This window comes from Poeciliopsis prolifica, unplaced genomic scaffold (genome assembly GCF_027474105.1).
Source record: "Poeciliopsis prolifica strain line A6 unplaced genomic scaffold, Auburn_PproV2 SCAFFOLD032, whole genome shotgun sequence".
Lineage (NCBI taxonomy): Eukaryota > Metazoa > Chordata > Actinopteri > Cyprinodontiformes > Poeciliidae > Poeciliopsis > Poeciliopsis prolifica.
This window is the reverse complement of record NW_026562407.1, coordinates 2,149,832-2,170,630: the sequence shown is the minus strand read 5'-3', so window position 1 is coordinate 2,170,630 and position 20,799 is coordinate 2,149,832. Positions and strand designations below refer to the sequence as shown.

General features: G+C 36.9%; 2 protein-coding genes and 1 non-coding gene across 3 annotated transcripts; all 3 read right to left on the bottom strand.

Moving 5' to 3' along the window:
* Positions 1-1,278: 1,278 nt before the first annotated feature.
* On the bottom strand, positions 1,279-7,859 carry b3gat3 (beta-1,3-glucuronyltransferase 3 (glucuronosyltransferase I)). The gene is made up of 8 exons (XM_055051147.1): positions 7,718-7,859; positions 7,466-7,566; positions 6,862-7,045; positions 6,008-6,191; positions 4,865-5,026; positions 4,273-4,359; positions 3,056-3,259; positions 1,279-2,952 (listed from the first exon to the last, which is right to left on the bottom strand). The coding sequence occupies exons 2-8, from the start codon at positions 7,557-7,559 to the stop codon at positions 2,854-2,856; spliced, it is 1,014 nt and encodes a 337-aa protein (XP_054907122.1). The 5' UTR covers positions 7,560-7,566; positions 7,718-7,859; the 3' UTR covers positions 1,279-2,853.
* A 1,012-nt stretch (positions 7,860-8,871) lies between these two features.
* Positions 8,872-20,168, bottom strand: naa40 (N-alpha-acetyltransferase 40, NatD catalytic subunit). The gene is made up of 8 exons (XM_055051190.1): positions 19,804-20,168; positions 16,928-17,023; positions 14,731-14,783; positions 14,556-14,651; positions 13,737-13,895; positions 13,574-13,657; positions 12,846-12,923; positions 8,872-12,055 (listed from the first exon to the last, which is right to left on the bottom strand). Exons 1-8 carry the CDS (start codon positions 19,807-19,809, stop codon positions 11,908-11,910), a joined length of 720 nt encoding a protein of 239 aa, XP_054907165.1. The 5' UTR covers positions 19,810-20,168; the 3' UTR covers positions 8,872-11,907.
* Positions 20,169-20,717: 549 nt separating this feature from the next.
* Positions 20,718-20,799, bottom strand: trnal-aag (transfer RNA leucine (anticodon AAG)). The gene has a single exon. It is a non-coding gene; the product is annotated as a tRNA-Leu (tRNA).

Genomic DNA, 20,799 nt, shown 5'->3' with positions numbered 1-20,799 from the left:
TAAGAGAGATGGAGATTTATATGTTTACGTCAGAATAATACATTACTAAAATAATAGTTACGTGCAGCTGTGATGGATTGAAATTTGGTTATTTAAGAGGCCGACTAGTCTGATTTGGCTGAAGCAGTGGTCAGATTCGACCAGCAGGGGGCGTCTAGCGCTTGCTCTCGCTATAGTGAAGAGCACCGGAACTTCCTCCTTCGAGCAAAAGCACCGTGTCCGGCTCTTCATTAAAATACTCCCCTTCTTCAGGTATGAGTATCTAAATATGTAGATTGTAAATGAGTTTAATAACTTTCAGAAAGCTGTTAGTTCATTTTGACGCTCTGAATGTCAATAAATTCCGTTGTTAGCTCCGCTGTTAGTGCCGTTGCTAAGATACGTTTGTAAGCTAAATGGCTCTTTTGTTAAAATACTCTTCTTCTTCACGGCATTTGACTTTGGATAGTCTTGAGGCTACACCTGCAAATTATCACCATTAGACAGAAAAAAATACAAAAAAAAAAAAGAGTTAATATCCGCAGCCCCCCCCAAAAAAGTTAAAAATTTAAAATAAATAAAATTTTGAGATTAATCTCAGAAGTTTTGTAAAAAAAAAAACATGGAGTTTCAGAAATCACAACTTTTGAAAATTGAATGAAAAAAAACAAAACAACAACAACTCTGCTTAAACCATCACGTGTTATTAAATGTATTCTATAAGTTGATTGATGGTGTGTCAGGGTCATGGTAGAAAGAAATTCAGAAATGCTTTAATTACGTTAGGAAATTTTCTAGAAGAGTTTGAAAAGTAAAAAAAAAAAAACACAACTTGCTAGAAAAAAAACAACAGAAGTTTTGAGAAATTTGGTATTTCCTATTAAAAATATTGACATTTTCTCATTTTTTCCCCCAAAAATCCAAAATTGCCAACTTTTGCAAATTTTCTGAGTTTCAAAAGTCAACCTTTTTGTCTTTACTTTTCCATCTTAGAAATTTTCAACTTTTTTTCTAGAACATTTCTGAGAATAATTAAAAATGTCAGAATTTTTTAGCTGAATTTTACTCCTTTATTCTGTCTTTTGTTTTCTTCTGTTTTGGAAATGGTATTCATATTTGTTTTTTATTAGAGGGTGACAGTTTGGGAAAGATGGTTGAAACTGGAGCACATTTGGTCATTTCAACATGACAATGAGCAAAAAACACATAACGGCTAACATTAAGCTTGTTGTGGTGAGGCATTTTATTCATTTATTTTGTGTTTAAATGGTCTGTTATAAACTGACACTTGAACGCATCACAGATTAAACATGTTTATTGACAAGGCCTGGGTCAGACATCATCACACTGTACAATGTAGAGAACAATAATCACAATAATAAATACACAAACACCAGCAGATAAACTTTCTCACAGGCACTATTTTTTCTTACGCAGGCACAGGCTGATTTTACAGAGATGGAGTTTAATGACCTTCAGTCTGTTTGACTGCAGACAATGTTGTGGGAGAAAACCTTGATATGCAGCTTAAATAAAAACAAAAATTGATTCCTCCCCATTTCAGCCAAATTCAAGTGTTCTGCAGAGTGGAAATGCAACACAGTGTGCATTTTTAGTTTGCTTATTGCGCTGTGAATATACGCGTTTATGAGCGTCAGCAGTTTTCTCCTCATTCAGGAATTTTCATGGTGCAAGACATAAGCTCTAAAGCTGCTCTGGGCGTCAAACCATTCGATCGCAGGATTGTGTCACAGCTGCACCGTGGAGACGAGGCTGGTTTGTTCGCTCTATTACTAGATTTATAGTTAGTGTTTATGTGGTGAATATGTCTTATTGCTGGAGAATTGCTGCTAATGATCTAATTGGGCTCAGAAGTATTTAAATAAGAACAGAACTCGTCCACGCTTTAGAAAATATCTAAGAGTTATAGACATTAATCATGCGAAAACAAAAGCCATGCATATGAATATTTGTCCTTGAATCTTAAGAAAATAAATAAAAATGGAGTTGCAGAGAGGTTGAGGTCAAACCACATAGAGTCTAAATATATCCAGCTGCTGCTGGAAATAATTACTGGTTTACTCTAAAGTAAGGTAACATGAAAAACCTTCATTTGTGTATCAAAATACAGCATGAAAGTATGGAGGAACAAAAATGCCACTATGTAAAAAAAACTGTAAATTAAATACATAACCCTATTTAGCAGCATATTGTAAATGTTTTTTTTAATGTAAATACCATGTTTATATATAATAATAGTATACTTATTTATATTAAAATAAACCAAAAAATGTGCTTTATATTTTTTTAAATTATGAAAGATTGATCTATTTATATAATAGGGCCAGGGATTTAACAAGTTAGTTTCAATTAATTGATTACATTTAACCTGGTAATTTTAACACAATTAATTCCTTTTGTTAAAAACATAATCAAGTCCCACTAGAATACTGTAATATCCCGCACTAAGACAGGATACTAAAATAACGGAAGAACTTCTAAAACTATAGATTGAAGTTTTAGATGCTTCCCACAATAAATATAAATAAATAAGAAATAAATTCCACATTTATTGAAGTGTTTAATACATTATTGAACCGTTTAATAGTGAAAACTTATGTATTTCCATTTTTATTTAAATTATCAGCTAAATCAATATTTTATGTCTTACTCGTGCATTAATTTGTGGCCCCTGATATAAACTTTCAAAATGTTGTGTTTGGCGCCCCCTGTAGGCAACTGTTCAATCTGCACCAATAATCATTAAATAAAACTGCGTAACAGCTCAGAAAAAACACCAGAACGGTTACCTGTGGCTCTCATTTATGAGCTGAACCATGAGCAGAAGCTTTTTAATGTTGGTGTTTATGTTGCTCAGACCTCCACAGCGGGATCTGAGCCCAGTCCCTGCACCTGCAGCGCCTCCTCCCTCTTCATCTTCGGCTTCTCTGTCCGGGTGTGCCACACCAGAACCTTAAAATCAAACACAAACAATCAGAGAGCGTGCTAACAGGCCGAGCATTTAAAGTGCAGTTTTAGTCTCTGCGACAGAAACAGCAGCTGCAGCGTGTCGTACTTTAGTGCAGTTGTCTGCTTTGGGCTCCAGCTCGTCCACTGTCACCAGACCCTTAAGCAGGCTGCTTTCCAGGAAGCCCATTGGTGCTTCTCCGTCAAAGCAAGCGTCCGGATTGGCCAGGACCAATCGGAGGGACACCGCGAAGCCGGCCATGTCCATCGGGAACGGCCGACTGGGCCGCCAGCCGGTATGGAAGCGAACCACCTGAAAGAAAGAATCAAGTAAGAAACTGATGATCTGTTAAGGCTTTAACACGTTATGATACTAATCATTAATCTACTCATAACCCTGTAAGATCCTGTTTCTATTTCAAACAAATAAAAATATAAATACTGGTTTTCCCCCCAATCTTAGAGACTGAACCATATTGTTTAATCTTTGAATGACTTTATAATGTCCAGAAAATGTGGACATGTGTCATTTTTATGCGCAACACTTGTTCAAAATGCTAAATATATTTAATAATGTCATATAAAACACTGCGAAAAACAAACCAAAATAAAAATCTGAAAATATAATTTAATGTCCAAAGTATTCCTACCAAACCATCTACCAAGTTGAACTTTATCTCTCTTTGAAAATATTTTTCTATTTTTTTGGTCTCCGAGGGTTAAAATAATGGAACTCTTTGACATTGATTTGCAAAGATGCATCTATATCAGTGGTGTCCAAAATGTGGTTCGAGGGCCATTTGTGGCCCGTGGACTGACTTTATGAGTTAACAGACAATGAACTTAACAGACTTTGAACCGTCTTACTTTTTATTAAAGCCTTCCTGAGCTTTTCCAATGTATTTAACTTATTTTTCTGCATAATTATTTTGTCTAAATTGACACAGATGGAATTACAAACTTAAACATCCAACTTATAAGAAATGAACACAAGAGGCACAAATGAGAGTGAAGGGTTATGAACCCTTCATAACCCTTTTGTGTGAAATATTCCTTTATTAAAAGGAGTGTAAAAATCTGTGCAAATTAATCTGTTGCTGTAGGAAACATTTTTATTTTATTTTTCTGTTTATCCAAACATCCATTTTATTCCACAGCATTCAATCTTGTAGGAATCTATTGTCGGATTAATCTGATTTATTACAACAGAAAATAAAACTTATGTTGTTTTTTTCCCCTCAGTCAAAGTTTGTCAAAATGTCTTGAACTGGATTGATAGCCAGAAACTTAAGGAAGCATCTTAACAGAGAAACGACAACAACCCACCTTTCCTCCTTCAACCACAGGGCTCTCAAACTTCATCCCACCAACCAACCCGACGGGCCACACAGAAACCCGCTGAGTGCTCCTCATCTGACAAAAACATCGGGTTATGCAGAAACAAAACCATTATTTAAATTAAGCAGACAAAAATTTTTTTAATTTTTGGCACATTACATTGAAACAATCTAAACAAATTGTGTGGAAGATAATCACCTTCATGCTCAAATTTAATCCTTAAGTGCAAAATACAGATGAAATTAAATGGTGTTTTCACACGTCCAATAAAAAGATACACGTTTTTCCTCACTATCTGAAGTTAAATCAAATTAAACTTTTTTTGTTTTAGGTCAATCAAAATTACTAAAATTATTTCTATTAACAAAATGCCACAAAATTTAGCAAGAATTTTTTTGGCAACTTTTATTATGAAAATATCGAATTTTGGCTGTAAATAAAACTTTTAAACGTCATTCAACAACCAAAGGGTTAAACTTTATTACAAAACTCTGCAAACCCTGAAAATCTTCAAGCCCTTCCCAGGATTTTAAGCACCTTTAGGAAGCGTGTGTTAAGCAGAAAGCAAACATTCACAAACCTCTTCGAACAGCTGCAGGCTGTACGTGTTGTCGTCATCGGCGAAGTAAACCACGCCCTGCTGAGCGTCGTCCCCCGGCTCAGTCTTTCTGTCTTCTCTGAGCCACCGTAGTCCTTCATTTCTCTGCTCGACACCGCGGGGTTTCAGCCAGCTGGGGTCACCCTGAGGTCAGCAGTGAAAAGTCAGAGTAAAATAAAAGCAGGCTTTAATGTTGTGGGTTTTTATTCATATTTTTGGTACTTCACCAAATTGTTTTGTTGTTTTTATTATTATTACGATGATTTTTAAAAAAAATCAAACTTATTTTGATCATCTGTGATGTTATGAATCACTTTGGTCAGCTGAGGTTTATGTAAATGTGCTACATAAATAAACTTTGACTCGACTTGAACGCCCAGTGAAAATTTAAGGGGGACTTACAGATAATTCTTAACTCAGATAAATGAAAATGTAATTTTTGACAAGTCACAATTGCAATCAAGATGTCTTGAATTATTTTTACCAGCAGTTTTGGGCACATTTACCGGAGTAACTTTTTAAAAATGTACTTTTAGGAGTATTTTTTACTGGGCTGTAGTTTTTACTTTCACTTGAGTAATTTTATTATGAAGTATTTCTTCCTTGAGTAAAATTAAAATTAACAAAACATTCACCAGACACAGACTGTGTAGACTGTTAAAGTCTCATAAGTTTTATATTAAAAGAAACTGATTTGGAAAAATGTCTTTAGACTGATTTTGTTATTTTTTTGTTTCTTATGGGATTGATTTTGATTTGGTTCTTAAACTTCCAAATTCTCTTAATTTTATATTTTGGTCCTTCTGATGATGTAATTTTTAAACATTAAATGACTGATTGATCAGTTACTCAGTATTTGAATCGACTTCTTTACCAAATACTTACCTTAAGTTACTCTCACTTTATTAATTCTTTGGATGGCTACATTTACTTGAGTAAAAATATGTTGAAATAGTGATGTTTTTACTGAAGTACAAACTTTGGGTACTTTGCCCAGTCAGGAAGTGAATGCATATATCCTAAATTATCATTCGGGACGGTCAAAATGTCATTTTGGATTTCTAGAATGTAATCATGGATAGTCAGACAAAACCGATTTTATGTGAAAATGGCGTATGAGCCCACCTCCTGCAGTTTGCGCTCCTTTGCGGTGGGAACGTTCAGATGCGTGTAGGTCAGGCCGCTCTTCAACAGGAAGTTGGAGACGAGTTGCGTCTTGCGTGGCGAGTCCTCCACCAGGATCCAATGCAGCTGAGGGACGTGAAGGAAAGTCTGGGACAGACGGGTCAGCTCGGCCTTCTGCACCAGTCTGTGACAAGGAGACGAAGACGGGCACTGATAAACATTTCTGGATCAGACGTTTTTTTTTTTTTTTTTTTTTAAATAAACTTGATTTACAAATAAAGAGTATACAATTGCAGACAGTAGTAGTATGCTTGAGGTTCTGGGGTAACAAATCCACAGGATTCCATGAGCAAAAAGAAAAAATAAGAGTTTACAAATCAAACTAAGGCGCCACTACTGTGAGTCACTGAATCACGTCCATAAAACCAGACTGTTCCAATAAGGGATAAGGAGCAATCTGTCCTAAAAAGATAGAAGCGCCTTTCCTACCCAATTTCTATAAAGTATGGCTTAAATTAAGGAATTAAAGCAGAGAAAATTCCTTATGTTTTCATATGTATTCTCCTATAAACCTATAGTTTGGTTTCTGTCAAGATGCAACGATTAAGCCAATTTGTCTTATTTTGATTAATAATTAAATTTGACATAATTGCCACTGTTGGAGACACTGTTGAAATTTAACAAACTATAGCTGCTATACTTAAAATATTTAATCCTATTTGATGATTGGTACAAATATTGTAAGTCTAGTTTTGTCGTTTGTTGAACTTCAAGAAATTAGGAACTTCTCACATTTTGTGAAGCATATCAATGGTGACGGCGACCGAAGGGACCAGAGAATGGAGGAGGAATACCTGGCATATGTTGGGGTGATGATAAAGATGGTGGAAAGTGAGGACTTAGGAGGCTGTTTCTTCTCTGGTTGCTTCGCCTTCTCCAGCTGCCGTATCTGGCCCTGGAGGCGGTAGAGCTCCTCCTGCAGGCGGGACATGGCGCGGTCTTTCGGCAGGTCGTGCTCTGTGCAGTCGCAGTGCTGGCCTGGGCAATGAATCGATTTGATAGATTAATAGTATTTTTAGTTTTTGAAGACTTGATAGTTGGAAAATCTTGTGTTTCTATAGTTCGGAATGATGTCAACACACCCAAAACTGCCATTTTGTTTGGCATAAAAAAGAATATTGATTTTAAAGTTACTTTCAGTTCCTGAAAGTAACTGGGAATATTTTGTCCGGATGCTGTCATCTGAGACCCTTCCACCATGTCAAAAATAAATAAATAAAATTAAATATAAAACTGAGAGAAAAATGTTGTGTCTGAAAACAAGTTGTGAACTCATCTCATTCTCAGTTTCACATTTTTTTTCCAGTTTCGAATAATTTATCTTCAGTTTATTTATGTTTGTTTGAACAAACTTTATGGCACCAATTTAGCTCCATATTTTCTGGCCCTCCTACTTACCGAGCTGCATCAATGCATAGATGAGACCCATCAGGGAAACCATGAAGTACAGCACAAACACAGTCTTCAGCTTCAGCTTCATCCTCGCTGCCATGGTAGCTCTGAGAAGGCAACAGATCAAGCTAATATGAGTTTAGACAAAGTGAAGACGTTCCTTCCCCAGGCAGCTTTACTGTGAACCTAAAGGCGTTTAAATAGCACGATGACAAATCACAGGGAGAAAAGGCTAGGCTAACATTTAGCATCACTCACCAGCGGCGGGTCAGGCAAACTTAAAGCTTCATGTCATCGCGACTGGATGTAAACAAAGGTCGCTCACAGTATCAAAACCTCCATTCATTACTGGGTCTGTTCAGGACATTTCTGCAGCGAAGCGCACTAACAACGTCCGGTGTTGGTGGGACCCCTTAAAGAGTCCCCCGGAAACATCTATGATTAGTTCCGAGAGCGGAAAAATAATTTTTACCACTTTCTATGCAGGTATACTAAAATATTATAAACAAATGTTTTTTTTTTGTTTTGTTTTTTTTACTGTTTTAACTATGTGAATTATATATAACTAGCTGTCATTATGCATTTTCTTTTTCTAAGTTAAATATGACTAAAAACGATGTTATGAAAATTTTTTATGCAATTCATTTTATGTGCTGTAATTTATTTTATGCTCTTCCACTTTTTCATAGGTTTCCGCAATTAAAAATCTGAAAAATGCTCATCTCATGGTTCATGCATCATTCTGCAAATGAGAAAAAAAGAGGACCTCAATCAGAAATTTTAAAATATAAAAACTTTAAATTTTACTATAAATAATGCTTATTTCAAAATGAGATAATTTTTTTCAAAAATAAAAACTGAATTATATAATGGAACCTATATTCCAATTTTGAAATAAAAAATACATTAAAAACTATGAAAAATCAAAACTGTAATTTATGGACATACATATGAATATATTGTTGTTTTGAAATAAAATAGTTTTTACAATTACATAAATGTATGTCATGATTTACGTATATTATCTATTGAAAATCAGCTAAATGTTTTCAGTTAACCATACTTAAACAATAAAAAATTAAAACTTACTTAGCAAATAATGTATTAAATACAATTATTTTAAAATCAGATATAGAAATGACAGTCAAGTTTTAATTCTTTTTGAAAATGCCAAAAGTAACATTCATATTACAAATGATTTGGAATTTTTACCCATTTCACATATTTTATTGTATCTCTTTCCAAATAAATTGAATAAACTATAAATAATTTTTTATTCAATTAAACTTCACTGTTTAGTAAAATGTATAAATTAGATTTCTCAAAGCAACATGTGCAAGTGGAAAATAGAGGTGTTTCCTTGTCATTTATGTGCAATAAAATAACTGATAAAGGGAAAATTTCTTATGAAGTCAGACAACTTTCCTTTATTTGTAACATACAAATAAAACACTGACAAGGCAGAATGACTTTCCCTTTCATTGTCACAGAAACAAGCACTCTCAAACATGGCGTTTGTTTTAATTCAACATCACGTTTCTTAAAAAAGCGTTTCGCCCCTAAAAGGCCGAGAAGACACGAAAGGATGAATCCACAACAGCTTATATATATTTATACTTATGTACAGAGAGAAAATGAAAATGAAGAGAAGGACGTTGAAGAAACCAAAAATACTCACTGGATTCAAAACAAACTGGTTACAGAAATCCTCCTCAATTCTCAGTGAGGGTTTTTATTTAAAAAAAACAAACAAACAAAAAAAAAACAAGAACAGCCTGCAGCAGATCTAAATTTACTCTCATGCAATGTCACATTTTTAAAGGAACTGGAACAAACTAAAACCAAACAAGTTACTTACAGGGATTTCAGTGTTTTCACTATTCAGGTTGTGTTTAAAGTCTTTTACATAAGAAACAGACTCCAGATCAGAGCCAACAGGAAGCTGAAAAGATGATTGACTGACCTGAGAGAGAGACTATGCAGAACAGCATTGATCTAATTGTGACCTAAATGGTACAAAAATGTGAGTTATAGTAGAAATAAGCATGTTTCCTGGTCCTTGTGTCCTTTTCCTGATCACTGAAAAAGACAGAAAACTTTTTCTTTTTTTAGTTGGGAAACGATCAGCAAGTCTCACTTCATATTCAGTCAGCCATGCGGTTATTTAGGTGATTCATGACCTTTCTGACCTGTGCAGTTTTTCACATTTCAGCCCCCAGGTTCACATTTTACAACAGGCATCAAAACCGTACAAAAACTTGATAGAACCGCTTTCGAAAGAAACAAAACAAACCCCTTAAAGACGTACCAACCTAACACCCTCATCATGATGCTGGATGGAGAAACTTCCCATCTTCTCCTCATGCATGCATTTGAAAACAAACAGTACTGGATGTAAAACTGAAGAGATTCTGTAGGGAGAACAAAAGCAAAAAATAGGGTTTCTGATTTGCAATAGCAAATGAATCAGTCTGAAAAATACTCTCAAGTTTTTTGTTTTTTTTAAATAAATGGATCTGAAAGTAACCTTAAAACAACTAAGCAATTACTTTTTAGTGAGACATTGTTATGCGTATGTGCAGAACAACTTACTGCACCACTAAATTAAGACTAAATTTCATGCAGCCGCACATTTTGGCATATTTCTGCTGGTTTAGAAAATTTGCAAAATGAATTTCAGAGCTGCTGTTGGACCATTGATGACGATGAAGACGAGTTAATACTGGGGAACGAAGAAGGAATTATCTTCCAAAGAAACAATCCTCTGAACCTGATTCTGGTCAAAATCAAGATGATTTTAGGCGACTGCATGAACGTTTTGTTTATGTTGGCTCTTTAGTCATTTACTGATGCTGTTCTTTTTCCAGAGTCGAATAAAACAAGAATTTGGTGCTCAACTCTAAACACAATCTAATATTTACATACATGTTTATTAACTGAATGTCTGAAATGTTGTGTGGAGCAATTCTGGTTTAATTCTGGGTGGAGTTTTCCCAATTGGTACCAGATATGTTAGAGTTTCTATAAATTAATCAACAGCGTAATCCTCAAATGTAAAAACTGTTGAAGTTGGACCTTAACATTAACCTGTTTCTTTGTATCTTCTACTTCCAGCAAGAAAGATCCTGCTCCAAAACGGAAGCCATTAAAAATTACTAAAATTCTCTCGCCAGATGGTAAAAACCTTGGGAGTCATGAACCTATTCCAACAGGTCAAAGGTCAAAACCATGGATTCAAACTGGGTCTGGAAAGCAAAACCGGACCAACATCAAAACCAAGAAATCGACCAACATAACCAAACTCTACAATGTCTAATAAGATGTGATTGAGGTACAAATGGCTACTGATAGGAGTGAATGTAAATAGTTGAGCCTGTATCTACACTGCAAAAACAAGTTGCAATTCCACTGACAGATTATTTCACTTTAAAACATTTTTTATGAAAAAAAAAAATCTACCAGTGGAATTAATACTTTTTTAAAATCAATATTAAAGGAATCATTTCATTAAAACGAGCTCCTATATCTTACCAAAATGTTACTTGTAGGTCAGTTCAATCTTATTTAAAGTGTACAAAGACAAACAAAATAGTTTGTAAGATTTTGTGTTTTTTCTCCGTTTTAGTTATTCCACCTGTGCTGAGTGTATGTAAAGTTGTGATCTGAACTCTAAATGTGGCATTATAACACTGATATCTGGACCTCTGAAAAACGAGGCGAAATGGTCGAAAGGATATTCCAGAACTTTCAGGCACAGAGGAGAGGGAAACGCGAAGGAGAAACTAGAGCGTGGGAAACCGATTCAGCATCGTAAAGCGTTAAAAGAGAGGAGGACAAAAATAAGTGATCTAAACTTCTGGATTAAAAGTGGTAATAAAATAAAGAAAAATTAGGATTAAAGCGGCTTCTACGTAAATACAAACAGGGAATGATGAGGGATTGAGCAGATTATAGCAATCCTGCGACCGTTTCCGTAAGGCAGGGAGAAACATCAGACTTCAAGAAGCTGCAACTTGTCGACAAACTGGACAGCTCATTCAAGTTTCACACCTGCCGTCTTGAGTCAGGACATGATTTAAAGCTTTTCTACTGACTAGAGGCCGAACCAGCACCAGTATCGAGTCTTAAGCCACAGAATCAAAGAATCAAAACGACTCGTTACACTGCAGAACATGAAGAGACAGGAATATATCTACGAACGGCAATGGGAGGGTGGAGGTGAAAAAAGAGGGAGCGGGTCAATAACTTGGGAGAAGAGAGAAAAGCGTGAGCTGCTTTCCGTCTTTGCAGCAGGAATAAAAACAAACACACAAAACAGAATCCTGAAAAAAAGCTCATCAGCATCAGGACTTCCACCTGCGGCTCGTTTCTGACGCCGTTCGACCCCCCAAACCAGAAAAACGCTCCGTCACCCGCACGCACGCACAGCTTCCGAAAGTCGTCGCCCATCAGTGGCAGCAGCCGCCGCAGTGGCCGCCGCCGTGGGTGTGGCCAGCGGACGCCTCCCCGTGTTTGGTCCGCCGGCTGAGGATCTCGTAAGAGCAGTCGTCGCCGCAGCAACCGGACATGCTCGGCGAGGTTTCGTCGATCTCGAATCTGTTGGAGGAAGAAAAGTTTGTTATTAGCGCAGGAGAGGCGGCAGAGTCAATTTTTACCCATAATGCTCAGCTTTTACGGCAAACCAGAATGTTAAACTCAGCTGGCAGCGTTTATAGCGTCAGGGTTTCTACAGGTTCCACCAACTCAAGTTTAAGAATTTTTAAGATCGTTGTTAGTAAATTTTTACATCTAAACTGCAAAAACACAAATTGGGCTAAATTCTAGTACAAATATCTTAGTATGACGAAATAAAACAAAAGTAACTTCTCAGCACAATATAGGAGTTTGCTATATCAATAATAAAGACAAAAATTATTTTACGTTGATGAAAAAATGCAAGTTATAAATGAAATAACCTGCCAGTGTAAGTAGCACTAGTTATTGACTTAAAATAAGCTCCTACTGTTTGATGAAAAGTTACTTATAAGTTAGTTTTGTCTTATTTCAAGTTTACAAAGAAACTAGACAAAAAATACTTGGCAAGAGTTTGTGTTTTTACAGTGTATAATGTGACAGAGATTTCCTTTAATAAATTTAAGATATTTTAAGGTTTTGATTTTAAGCATATGGATTTAAAACATTTTAAGGGATACATAGACAACCTGGAAATATAAAATGAGAAGTGAGAGCATTGGAGGATTTTAGCTGTTTAAAAAAACAAACAAAAAAAAAACCCAAATCAGTCTACAATTTTTCTTTCAGGTCAGATAAGATTGTGCTCTTTAAGAGTTACGTCTTTCAGTATTTATTGAAATACTTATTTATTACAACCAGCTCTTGTACTCACTGTAGAGCTTCTCTGAAGAACTGGTAAGCCCCGTGGTTGTGCTTGAAGACCGTCAACATCACCTTCTTCATCTGCGTACTGAGTGGAAACAAAAGCACAAACAATATTAGTTTATATATTCACCACTTGGAAATAAAAGTCAAGATTAAAGTACATGCAGGCCAGACAAAAATGTGTTGTCTTTTTTAAGATTAAAACTCCTAAATCATTGTAAATTTGTTTTATTACCTACTCAACAACAAACATATTTTAATGAGATGAGCAAGATAAAATGAAAAACATTAAGCCATACTTTGTGGAAAAATGAAAAAGTGGTATGAATTTTGTAGATAAATGAAATGTGAATCAAAGCAGATCTGAAAGATATAAAAAGGATATAAAAAGTTTAATGCATCAGAATCTACTCTTGAGTAAAAGTTGCTGAACGTTTGTTGTCCTTCTTGCTTGTTTAAAAACAGTTTAAAACCTGATTAACAAAAGACAAATAGTTTGTGTTTTCCATAACATTTGCCATTTTATGGTTAGAATTTATCAGTGATAATATTACAAATTTAACCAGACAGCTGATAAGTGTAACATTCTTGATTTGAAGTTCAAAGTTCAACTACCACAAATGGCCCCCAGACCATACATTGGACATGTCTGATTTAAAATGGACAGTTTCAGTGTTGATGCAGGAAGGGGAGGAGTCAAAGGTCTCTGTGTAAAACCGAGGCTGCGGTTTTCACCTGTTAGCGATGAGCTGCAGTATCTGGATGAGGAACTTTCCGAGCCCTTTCCTCCGCACTTTGCTCTCCAGCTGCACCTCGTAGCTGCAGAGCAAACAACGCATGGCAAGCAAGAACAAACCTCACTTCCGGGGTTTTAATCTGGACATCCGGAGTATCCTACCAGTATAAAACCTCTTCCCCGCACTCCACGTCGAATCGGAAGTGGGAGAAGGCCAGGGGGGTGGAGTCTGCGTCGCGGGCCAGCAGGTACCACGCCCTCTCGTCGTTCATCTCCTCCCTCTTTTCCCTCTCCTTCCATCCCCACTCGCTCTGCTCGTATCTGCAGCGACAGCAGAGAGGAAGCTGCTCTGAAACCCCACAAACTCCGGAGAAATGTTACAATCATCTCCACTGGATTGGAACAGATTTGGAAAGCAGGAGAAACTTTGATAAAGCGTGAGATGAAGCAGCAGATGAAGCAATTGACATGACGCCACGGCAAGATCTCCAAAAATGTGCAAATAATGAAAGTTTTTCTTTGTCTGTTGGTATGTAGTTTTGTTTTTAATTATCAGACATGCATGTAATTAAACACTAACCTGGCTTTTCACAAATTCAGACTCTGTTAAATTATGCTTGATTACATCCAATGTCCAGGGGCTGCAGGTGGAAATGAGCATTTTTGTTGACAGTAAGGTGGAGATAATGCAAGAATTAAGTGGTAATAAAGTATTTAAGTAAAGTTTGTTTTAAGTGCATTTTCCCAACCGACAACATTTAATAATGTTTTCCAATTATTTCCCACCAAACCACTCTGACTGCCGGACTTTCGTAAAGATAAACCCGACATTTTGAGGTCCAGTTCCTCCAGGTGGGCGGAGTTTGCTGCCGATTGGTCGCTCACTGCCAAACCCACTGGACTTGACTGTCAGGTGGCGCCATGTCAATCGATCCCGTCTGTGTTCAGTTTCCTTCACTACAACAGAACCAAACCTCTTACAGCGTCTGCATGTTGGCTCTGGTGAGTTCGAAGGCCCACTCCACGGCCAGCGGGTTGAGCGAGGTCACTCTCTTACACTCTATCTGCAGGTTCAACCTGCGCCAGACCAAAATCATCAGTTCAACGGCATCAGAGACGAGGAAAGCTGGAAAAACGTGCAGAAGCTGATGCGTACCCGTTTCTGTCGTACTTTTTGAAGGCTGGGAAAGCAGCCAGAGGATCGTCGAGCTGGAAGGAGGAAACAATTATCATTTATTTTATTATTAAGCATCAAAGCGTCCTGTCGGAGCCAAAGCCAAAACTTTTTTCACTACTCTCATTTCGATGGGCCAACGATCGAGACCGGACTGATACCAACTATTATTTTAGTAATTGACAAACTTAATCACACTGTTAAATACTAATAAACAAGTAATTAAATTCCTTTTTTTAAATCAGAAAACATGTTATTGTCTGACAGGATTTCTTAATCATTTGTAGCAAAGAATGAATTTATAGCTTAAAAATGATAAGATTAGCTATTTATGCTTAATTTAACACTAATACAACAGAGATAATTATTTTTTAATCAACCAATAAATAATTGGCAGCAAAATGTGCTTAATAGGATATTTTTTAAGTATATTTTCTACAGAATTTGAACAAGGTGAAGCTAAAACTAGAAGAACTTTTGGCTTGTAAATGTGTTTACAGATAAAAAAAAAATTGTTTTTCATTTTATATGCAAAACTTTTATAGTTTCTGTACAGTTTCGGTTTAATTACTGATCTGAGTGGGTTTATTTTCAGTAATTGACCTTTTTCAGGGTCTGTATACTCCAGTTAATTAATCAATTACAAAATCAGCTGCAGATTACTTCAATCACCATTAATTGTTTCAGTAATAATCACGAGGAACAACGAGATAGGAGAGTTTAGATCAGGGGTGTCAAACTCCAGTCCTCGAGGGCCACTGTCCTGCAGTTTTTCAATGTGCCACAAGTACAAAACACAGGAATGAAATGGCTTAATTACCTCCTCCTTGTGTAGATAAGTTCTCCAGAGCCTTGCTCATGACTAACTATTCTATTCAGGTGTGGTGCAGCAGAAGCACATCTAAAAGTTGCAGGGCAGTGGCCCTCCAGGACTGGAGTTTGACACCTGTGGTTTAGATGATTCTGCTGTTTATTTATTTGCTTGATGCCACCACTGATAGCAGGAATACGGCCAGAAATGTTTGTTGAAGGTTTGGTAGGGAGCAGCTGCTGTTCAGCCGGTGGATGATGTTTGTAAACAATCTTCGCCAGATTGTTCACATTCAAACACAACTGGTGGATTTAATTATGCACAATCAATCAATCAATAAAATTTTATTTGTATAGCACATTTCAGCAACAAGGCCTTTCAAAGTGCTTTACATCGTAAACACAAAAAAACACAAAGTCATGCATCATAGAATAGACAATACATTGTTACATATTACATTTCAAATACAATTCTAAGCAGGTGTGTTTTTAGTTGAGATTTAAAAGAAGTCAGGGTTTCCGCTGTTTTACAGGTTTCTGGAAGTTTGTTCCAAATTTTTGGTGCATAGTACCTGAAAGCTGCTTCTCCTCTCTTGGTTCTGGTTCTGGGGATGCAAAGCAGACCATAACCAGAAGACCTGAGAGGTCTGGAAGGTTGATACAACAACAGCAGATCTTTGATGTATTGTGGTGCTAACCGTTCAGTGATTTATAACTACAACAGTATTTAAAATCTATTCTTTGAGCTACAGGGAGCCAGTGGAGGGACTTTAAAACTGGTGTTATGTCTCTATATTCCTGGTTTTAGTGAGAAGAGCAGCGCTGCAGCAGCTTTCTGTCATTGATTTGTTGGACAGACCTGTGAAGACGCTGTTACAATAATCAATGCAACTAAAGATAAACACATGAATGAGTTTCTCTAGATCTGGCTGAGACATTAGTCCTCTAATCCTGGAGATGTTCTTCAGGTGATAGAAAGCCGATTTTGTTACTGTCTTTATGTGGCTCTGAAGGTTCAAGTCCGAGTCCATCACTACTCCCAGGTTTCGGGCCTGATGCTAGTTTTTAGTTGTTATAACTGAAGCTGTGCATTGACTCTAGATCGTTCCTCTTTAGGTCCAAAAATAATGACTTCAGTTTTGTTTCTGTTCAGCTGGAGAAAGTTTTGGCACATCCACACATTTATCTGTTCTAAACATTTATTCAGTGATTGGATGGGTTCAGAGTCACCTGGTGACATCGTAATGTACAGCTGAGTGTCATCCGCATAGTTGTGGTAGCTAAGAAACCTGAGCCAGGCATATGGAGTGTTAATTATCGATATCCTTTTAGCACCACGTGCCATTCATATGTTCATTTGAGTAAATACCTTATTAGCAGCTTCCACCTTTGCACACACAGCGTCCATCGCTGCCCTCTCCTCCAGACGCCGGGCTTTCTTCTCCTTCGCTTTGTTGGATTTCCTCTGAAAATGCAGAAAATAAGGAGGAAATGAGGACAGACTTCATGAGTTTATGACTTTATGGAGCGAAGATAAGCGGAGGAAAAGTAAAAACACTTTTTCTCCAGAATGAGACCAATCATTACATGGCATAAAACTATTATTAGATGTTTTTAATCACATTTTAATTGACAAACTTTGATCTAAACTATTCCAGCGTTTGGTTTTCTGGCTGGAAGATGAACTTCCACCTGTCTCAAGTCTTTTGCAGCCTCCAGCAGGTTTTCCTCCTCATTTGTGTCACATTTGGGTGCATTCGATCAGCTTTCTTGTCCCTAATCGATCAGGAAAGAGTCTCCACAGCATGATGCTCCCACTGCCATGTGTCGCAGTGACAACTGTGCATCCAGGGCACAGGTAAGTGAGATGGACTGAAGTTTCATCACAATATTTTGTGGTTCTGCAGCGAGTAAACACTAGAAACGTAAACATGTTTCATTACTTCATTTTCTTTTTTCTCATATTTATCCAAGCGTAGAAAATAATTAAATAAGAATCCATACCTTTCAAGATGTTTGACCTTACACTTCACAGTGTTGCTAAACAGTTTTGGTGCATCATACGAAACCCAGTTAAAATGCAATGAAGTTTGCCATAACCTGAAGATTAGTATGGATATTTTTAAATAACACTAATTGTGATTTTATTTTTAAAAAATGCACATATATTAATGGCAGAAGGAAATAAAATGCATCTCATGTAACAAAAGTTTTTTCAAAGTCCATCACATTTGGTGTGACAGATAATCTAACAGTCTTAGTTTGAAATAATTGAAGCGAATTAGGAGAAAATATTATTACAAAATATGTTTACATTCAGCAAAATATATATGAATTGGCCAAAAAACATGGTAAAGTTTTTTAAATGTGTGTTGCAGAGTTTAAAAGCTTGAATGTCAACTTTGTTTTGACCAGATATGAAAGTCCTCACTGCTGAGAGTCGGGCTGAACAATTGAATTAAGCACATGACGAACATTTGATGCAATTATTCTGCAGGAATGTGTTAAATATAAATAGCTCGTTCTGCTGCTTCGTGCACAATAAAGTAAGAGTAACATTTATTTTTACAAATACAAAAATAAATAAACCAAAAGGATCTAAAAACATGAACAACCCACATGATTATAACAAGAAATATGATCAGTCTTGCAGATCAAATGAAATTGTTGCACTTGAAATCAAATTATGCGAACATTATTGTGGGACAATGAAAGATGTTTCTACTCCAAACAGCTTGATGGAGAGAAAGAAAAACATCTGGATGGACGGACAAAAGGACAATTGGATAGATGGATATAGGAACTAACAGAAGGAGGGAAGGACGGATTCACAGAAAAAGAGATGATTCATATACAATTTGATAAATAGCCAACGAAAAAAAATGGTGGACAAAAGAAATAGATGATGGAGGAAAGTGAACAGCTTGGCCTGTCATGATAATACATTTTGTGAGATGATAAGCTATCCCTGAAGTTATTGCGATAAACAGCACATACTTGTTTTGAGACCATTTTTAAAATGGCATAATGATGGAAGAACATGTTTTCAAAGATTATTACACTTTAAATGCTAAAGAATATTTAACTCTGGAACTAGAAGATATTTTAAATATCCCCAAAAAATAAACAAAACAACAAGAAACAACAAATAAAAAGAGTGATGACGTCTCTGTAAATGAAACTGTCCTGAAAAAAAGGGTCAGTTGAGTCTAAAACACCAAATATGACTTTAGTCATTTAGTTTTAGGTGGAAAGAGGGAAAAAAGGAAAAACCAAATCATGCTAATGGAAACTATTGATTTTATTCTAATTTATCACATGATTAATTGATTTATTGCTTATTGCATAGGCTTAGGGACAGGACAGTTTGACAGATATATAAACATCTTGATGGATGGATATATTGATTGGACATTACTGGAGAATAAAATGGGAATTGAAGGCAAAAAAAATACATTTTTCATTCTTATTCTGTGGAAACACTTTAAATTAAACGCCACGCTTTCCCTGAAGCCTTCAAACGTGAAAATCATCCATATCATGTCCTGCTGGTGCAACAACTCGTGCAAGCAGCAAGAATGTCAAACCCTGATCTGATTTCTGCATGTTCATAAAGTTTGTTGTGGTGTGTTTACATTGCCGAAGTGATGCGTTCGCGTTCCACCAACAAACAAGCAGGAATTAAGCAAGAAAAGTGCTCCACTGCAGGCCTGAACAGACCCAGGGACAATCAAGAACTGGAATGCACGCCGAGTTGCCAACTTTAGCTCAGGGAGCATTAACTGTGTACCAAGCACAGACTGAGAAAACACGTGGATGGGTTTATTACGACTGCAGGGGGAAAGTGAGGGAACAACCAGAAGTTTGACTGAACACGTTCAGATTGTGTCTGTTAGGAAAGAGGGGAAAAACTTCCAGAAAGCCTGACTTTTTTTTTTTTTTTCATTATTAGCAGGTGGGTGAAGGCAACACACTCGGGCCTTTGTGGCTAACACAGCCTGCTAATAACATCACAACACACTAGCACGTAAATGTCAGAAATGTGACGGGAAATGACGTGTTAATAACAGGGGGAACTAGGCAAAGTATGTATGAGCTAACACTCCAATGCTAACTAAGCTGTCTGGATGAGGCCAAACACCTTTAGCTCCATCCATCCACCTCCATCACCATCATCTCCTCCTTTCATCCTCTCACCATCACTCACATTTCAAGGCAACATTAAACAACAAAAACACAACTCACCCCCATTTTTCTCCCCTCTACAGCTGTGACTTGTCGTTTTCTTCCAGGGAAACGCTCCTCTATTGTCCCGGTGCCGCTCAGTTATTATCAGGACCGTGACTCCGACCGGAGGAAAGAAAAAAGGGGGAGCAGATTAATGTGACAATGATAAATAAGGTGCTAACGAAGCTAGCTGCACACGTCGCCGACCGTTGGAGGCGAAAGAAAAGCGGCGGCCAGTTACAAAATCTGACCAAAATCGCAATGAGGATCTTTTAATTGCTATGTAAGCGGTCGCATTCGCGCCAACACAGCGACGCTGAATTCATTAGGGCTCCTTCCTCTACCCCCCCTTCTACGCTTTCTTTCTTTCTTTAGTTCCTCCTCTCGATGCCGTGCTGCATTCACTTGTTCCTCATCGCATCGGAATTCTCACACTCCCCAGTCCTAACTAAACGCTAAACGCATCCAAAGCCCCGCATTCTGCCTTTAAGCAAACTTTTTTTAAAATACATGTAATTGTACACTTTTGTAATATGTAAATGTATGGCTTTTATCACTTAATACCGTTATTAAGATAAATGTGCATTTTATTCAACTGAAGGAGGCGATCCCTTTAAGAAACAGACACATTCTAGTGTAACCGTGTGAAGTAATTTAAGAGCGAATGTCTGTTGAATAGAAACATGAGTATGAGTACTCCTGATACTCCTGATAAAGTAGTAAAGCGAAACCTGTGACAACTTCGAGTAGAAACGTGGAACAACTGTAATATCTTCTTTACCTCGAACATGATCTAGCATTGCAAAGCATAGAAAGTGCTAAGTTGCTAAAATAACAGTCACTTTTGTCCACTTTCACGTAGTCAGAGTCAATTACATGAAATGTCAGACATGTCTTTTTTTGTCAAAGAGTTATAAGACAAAAAAGGTTTATGGCAGCGGTGGGATTCGAACCCACGCCCCCGAAGAGACTGGAGCCTTAATCCAGCGCCTTAGACCGCTCGGCCACGCTACC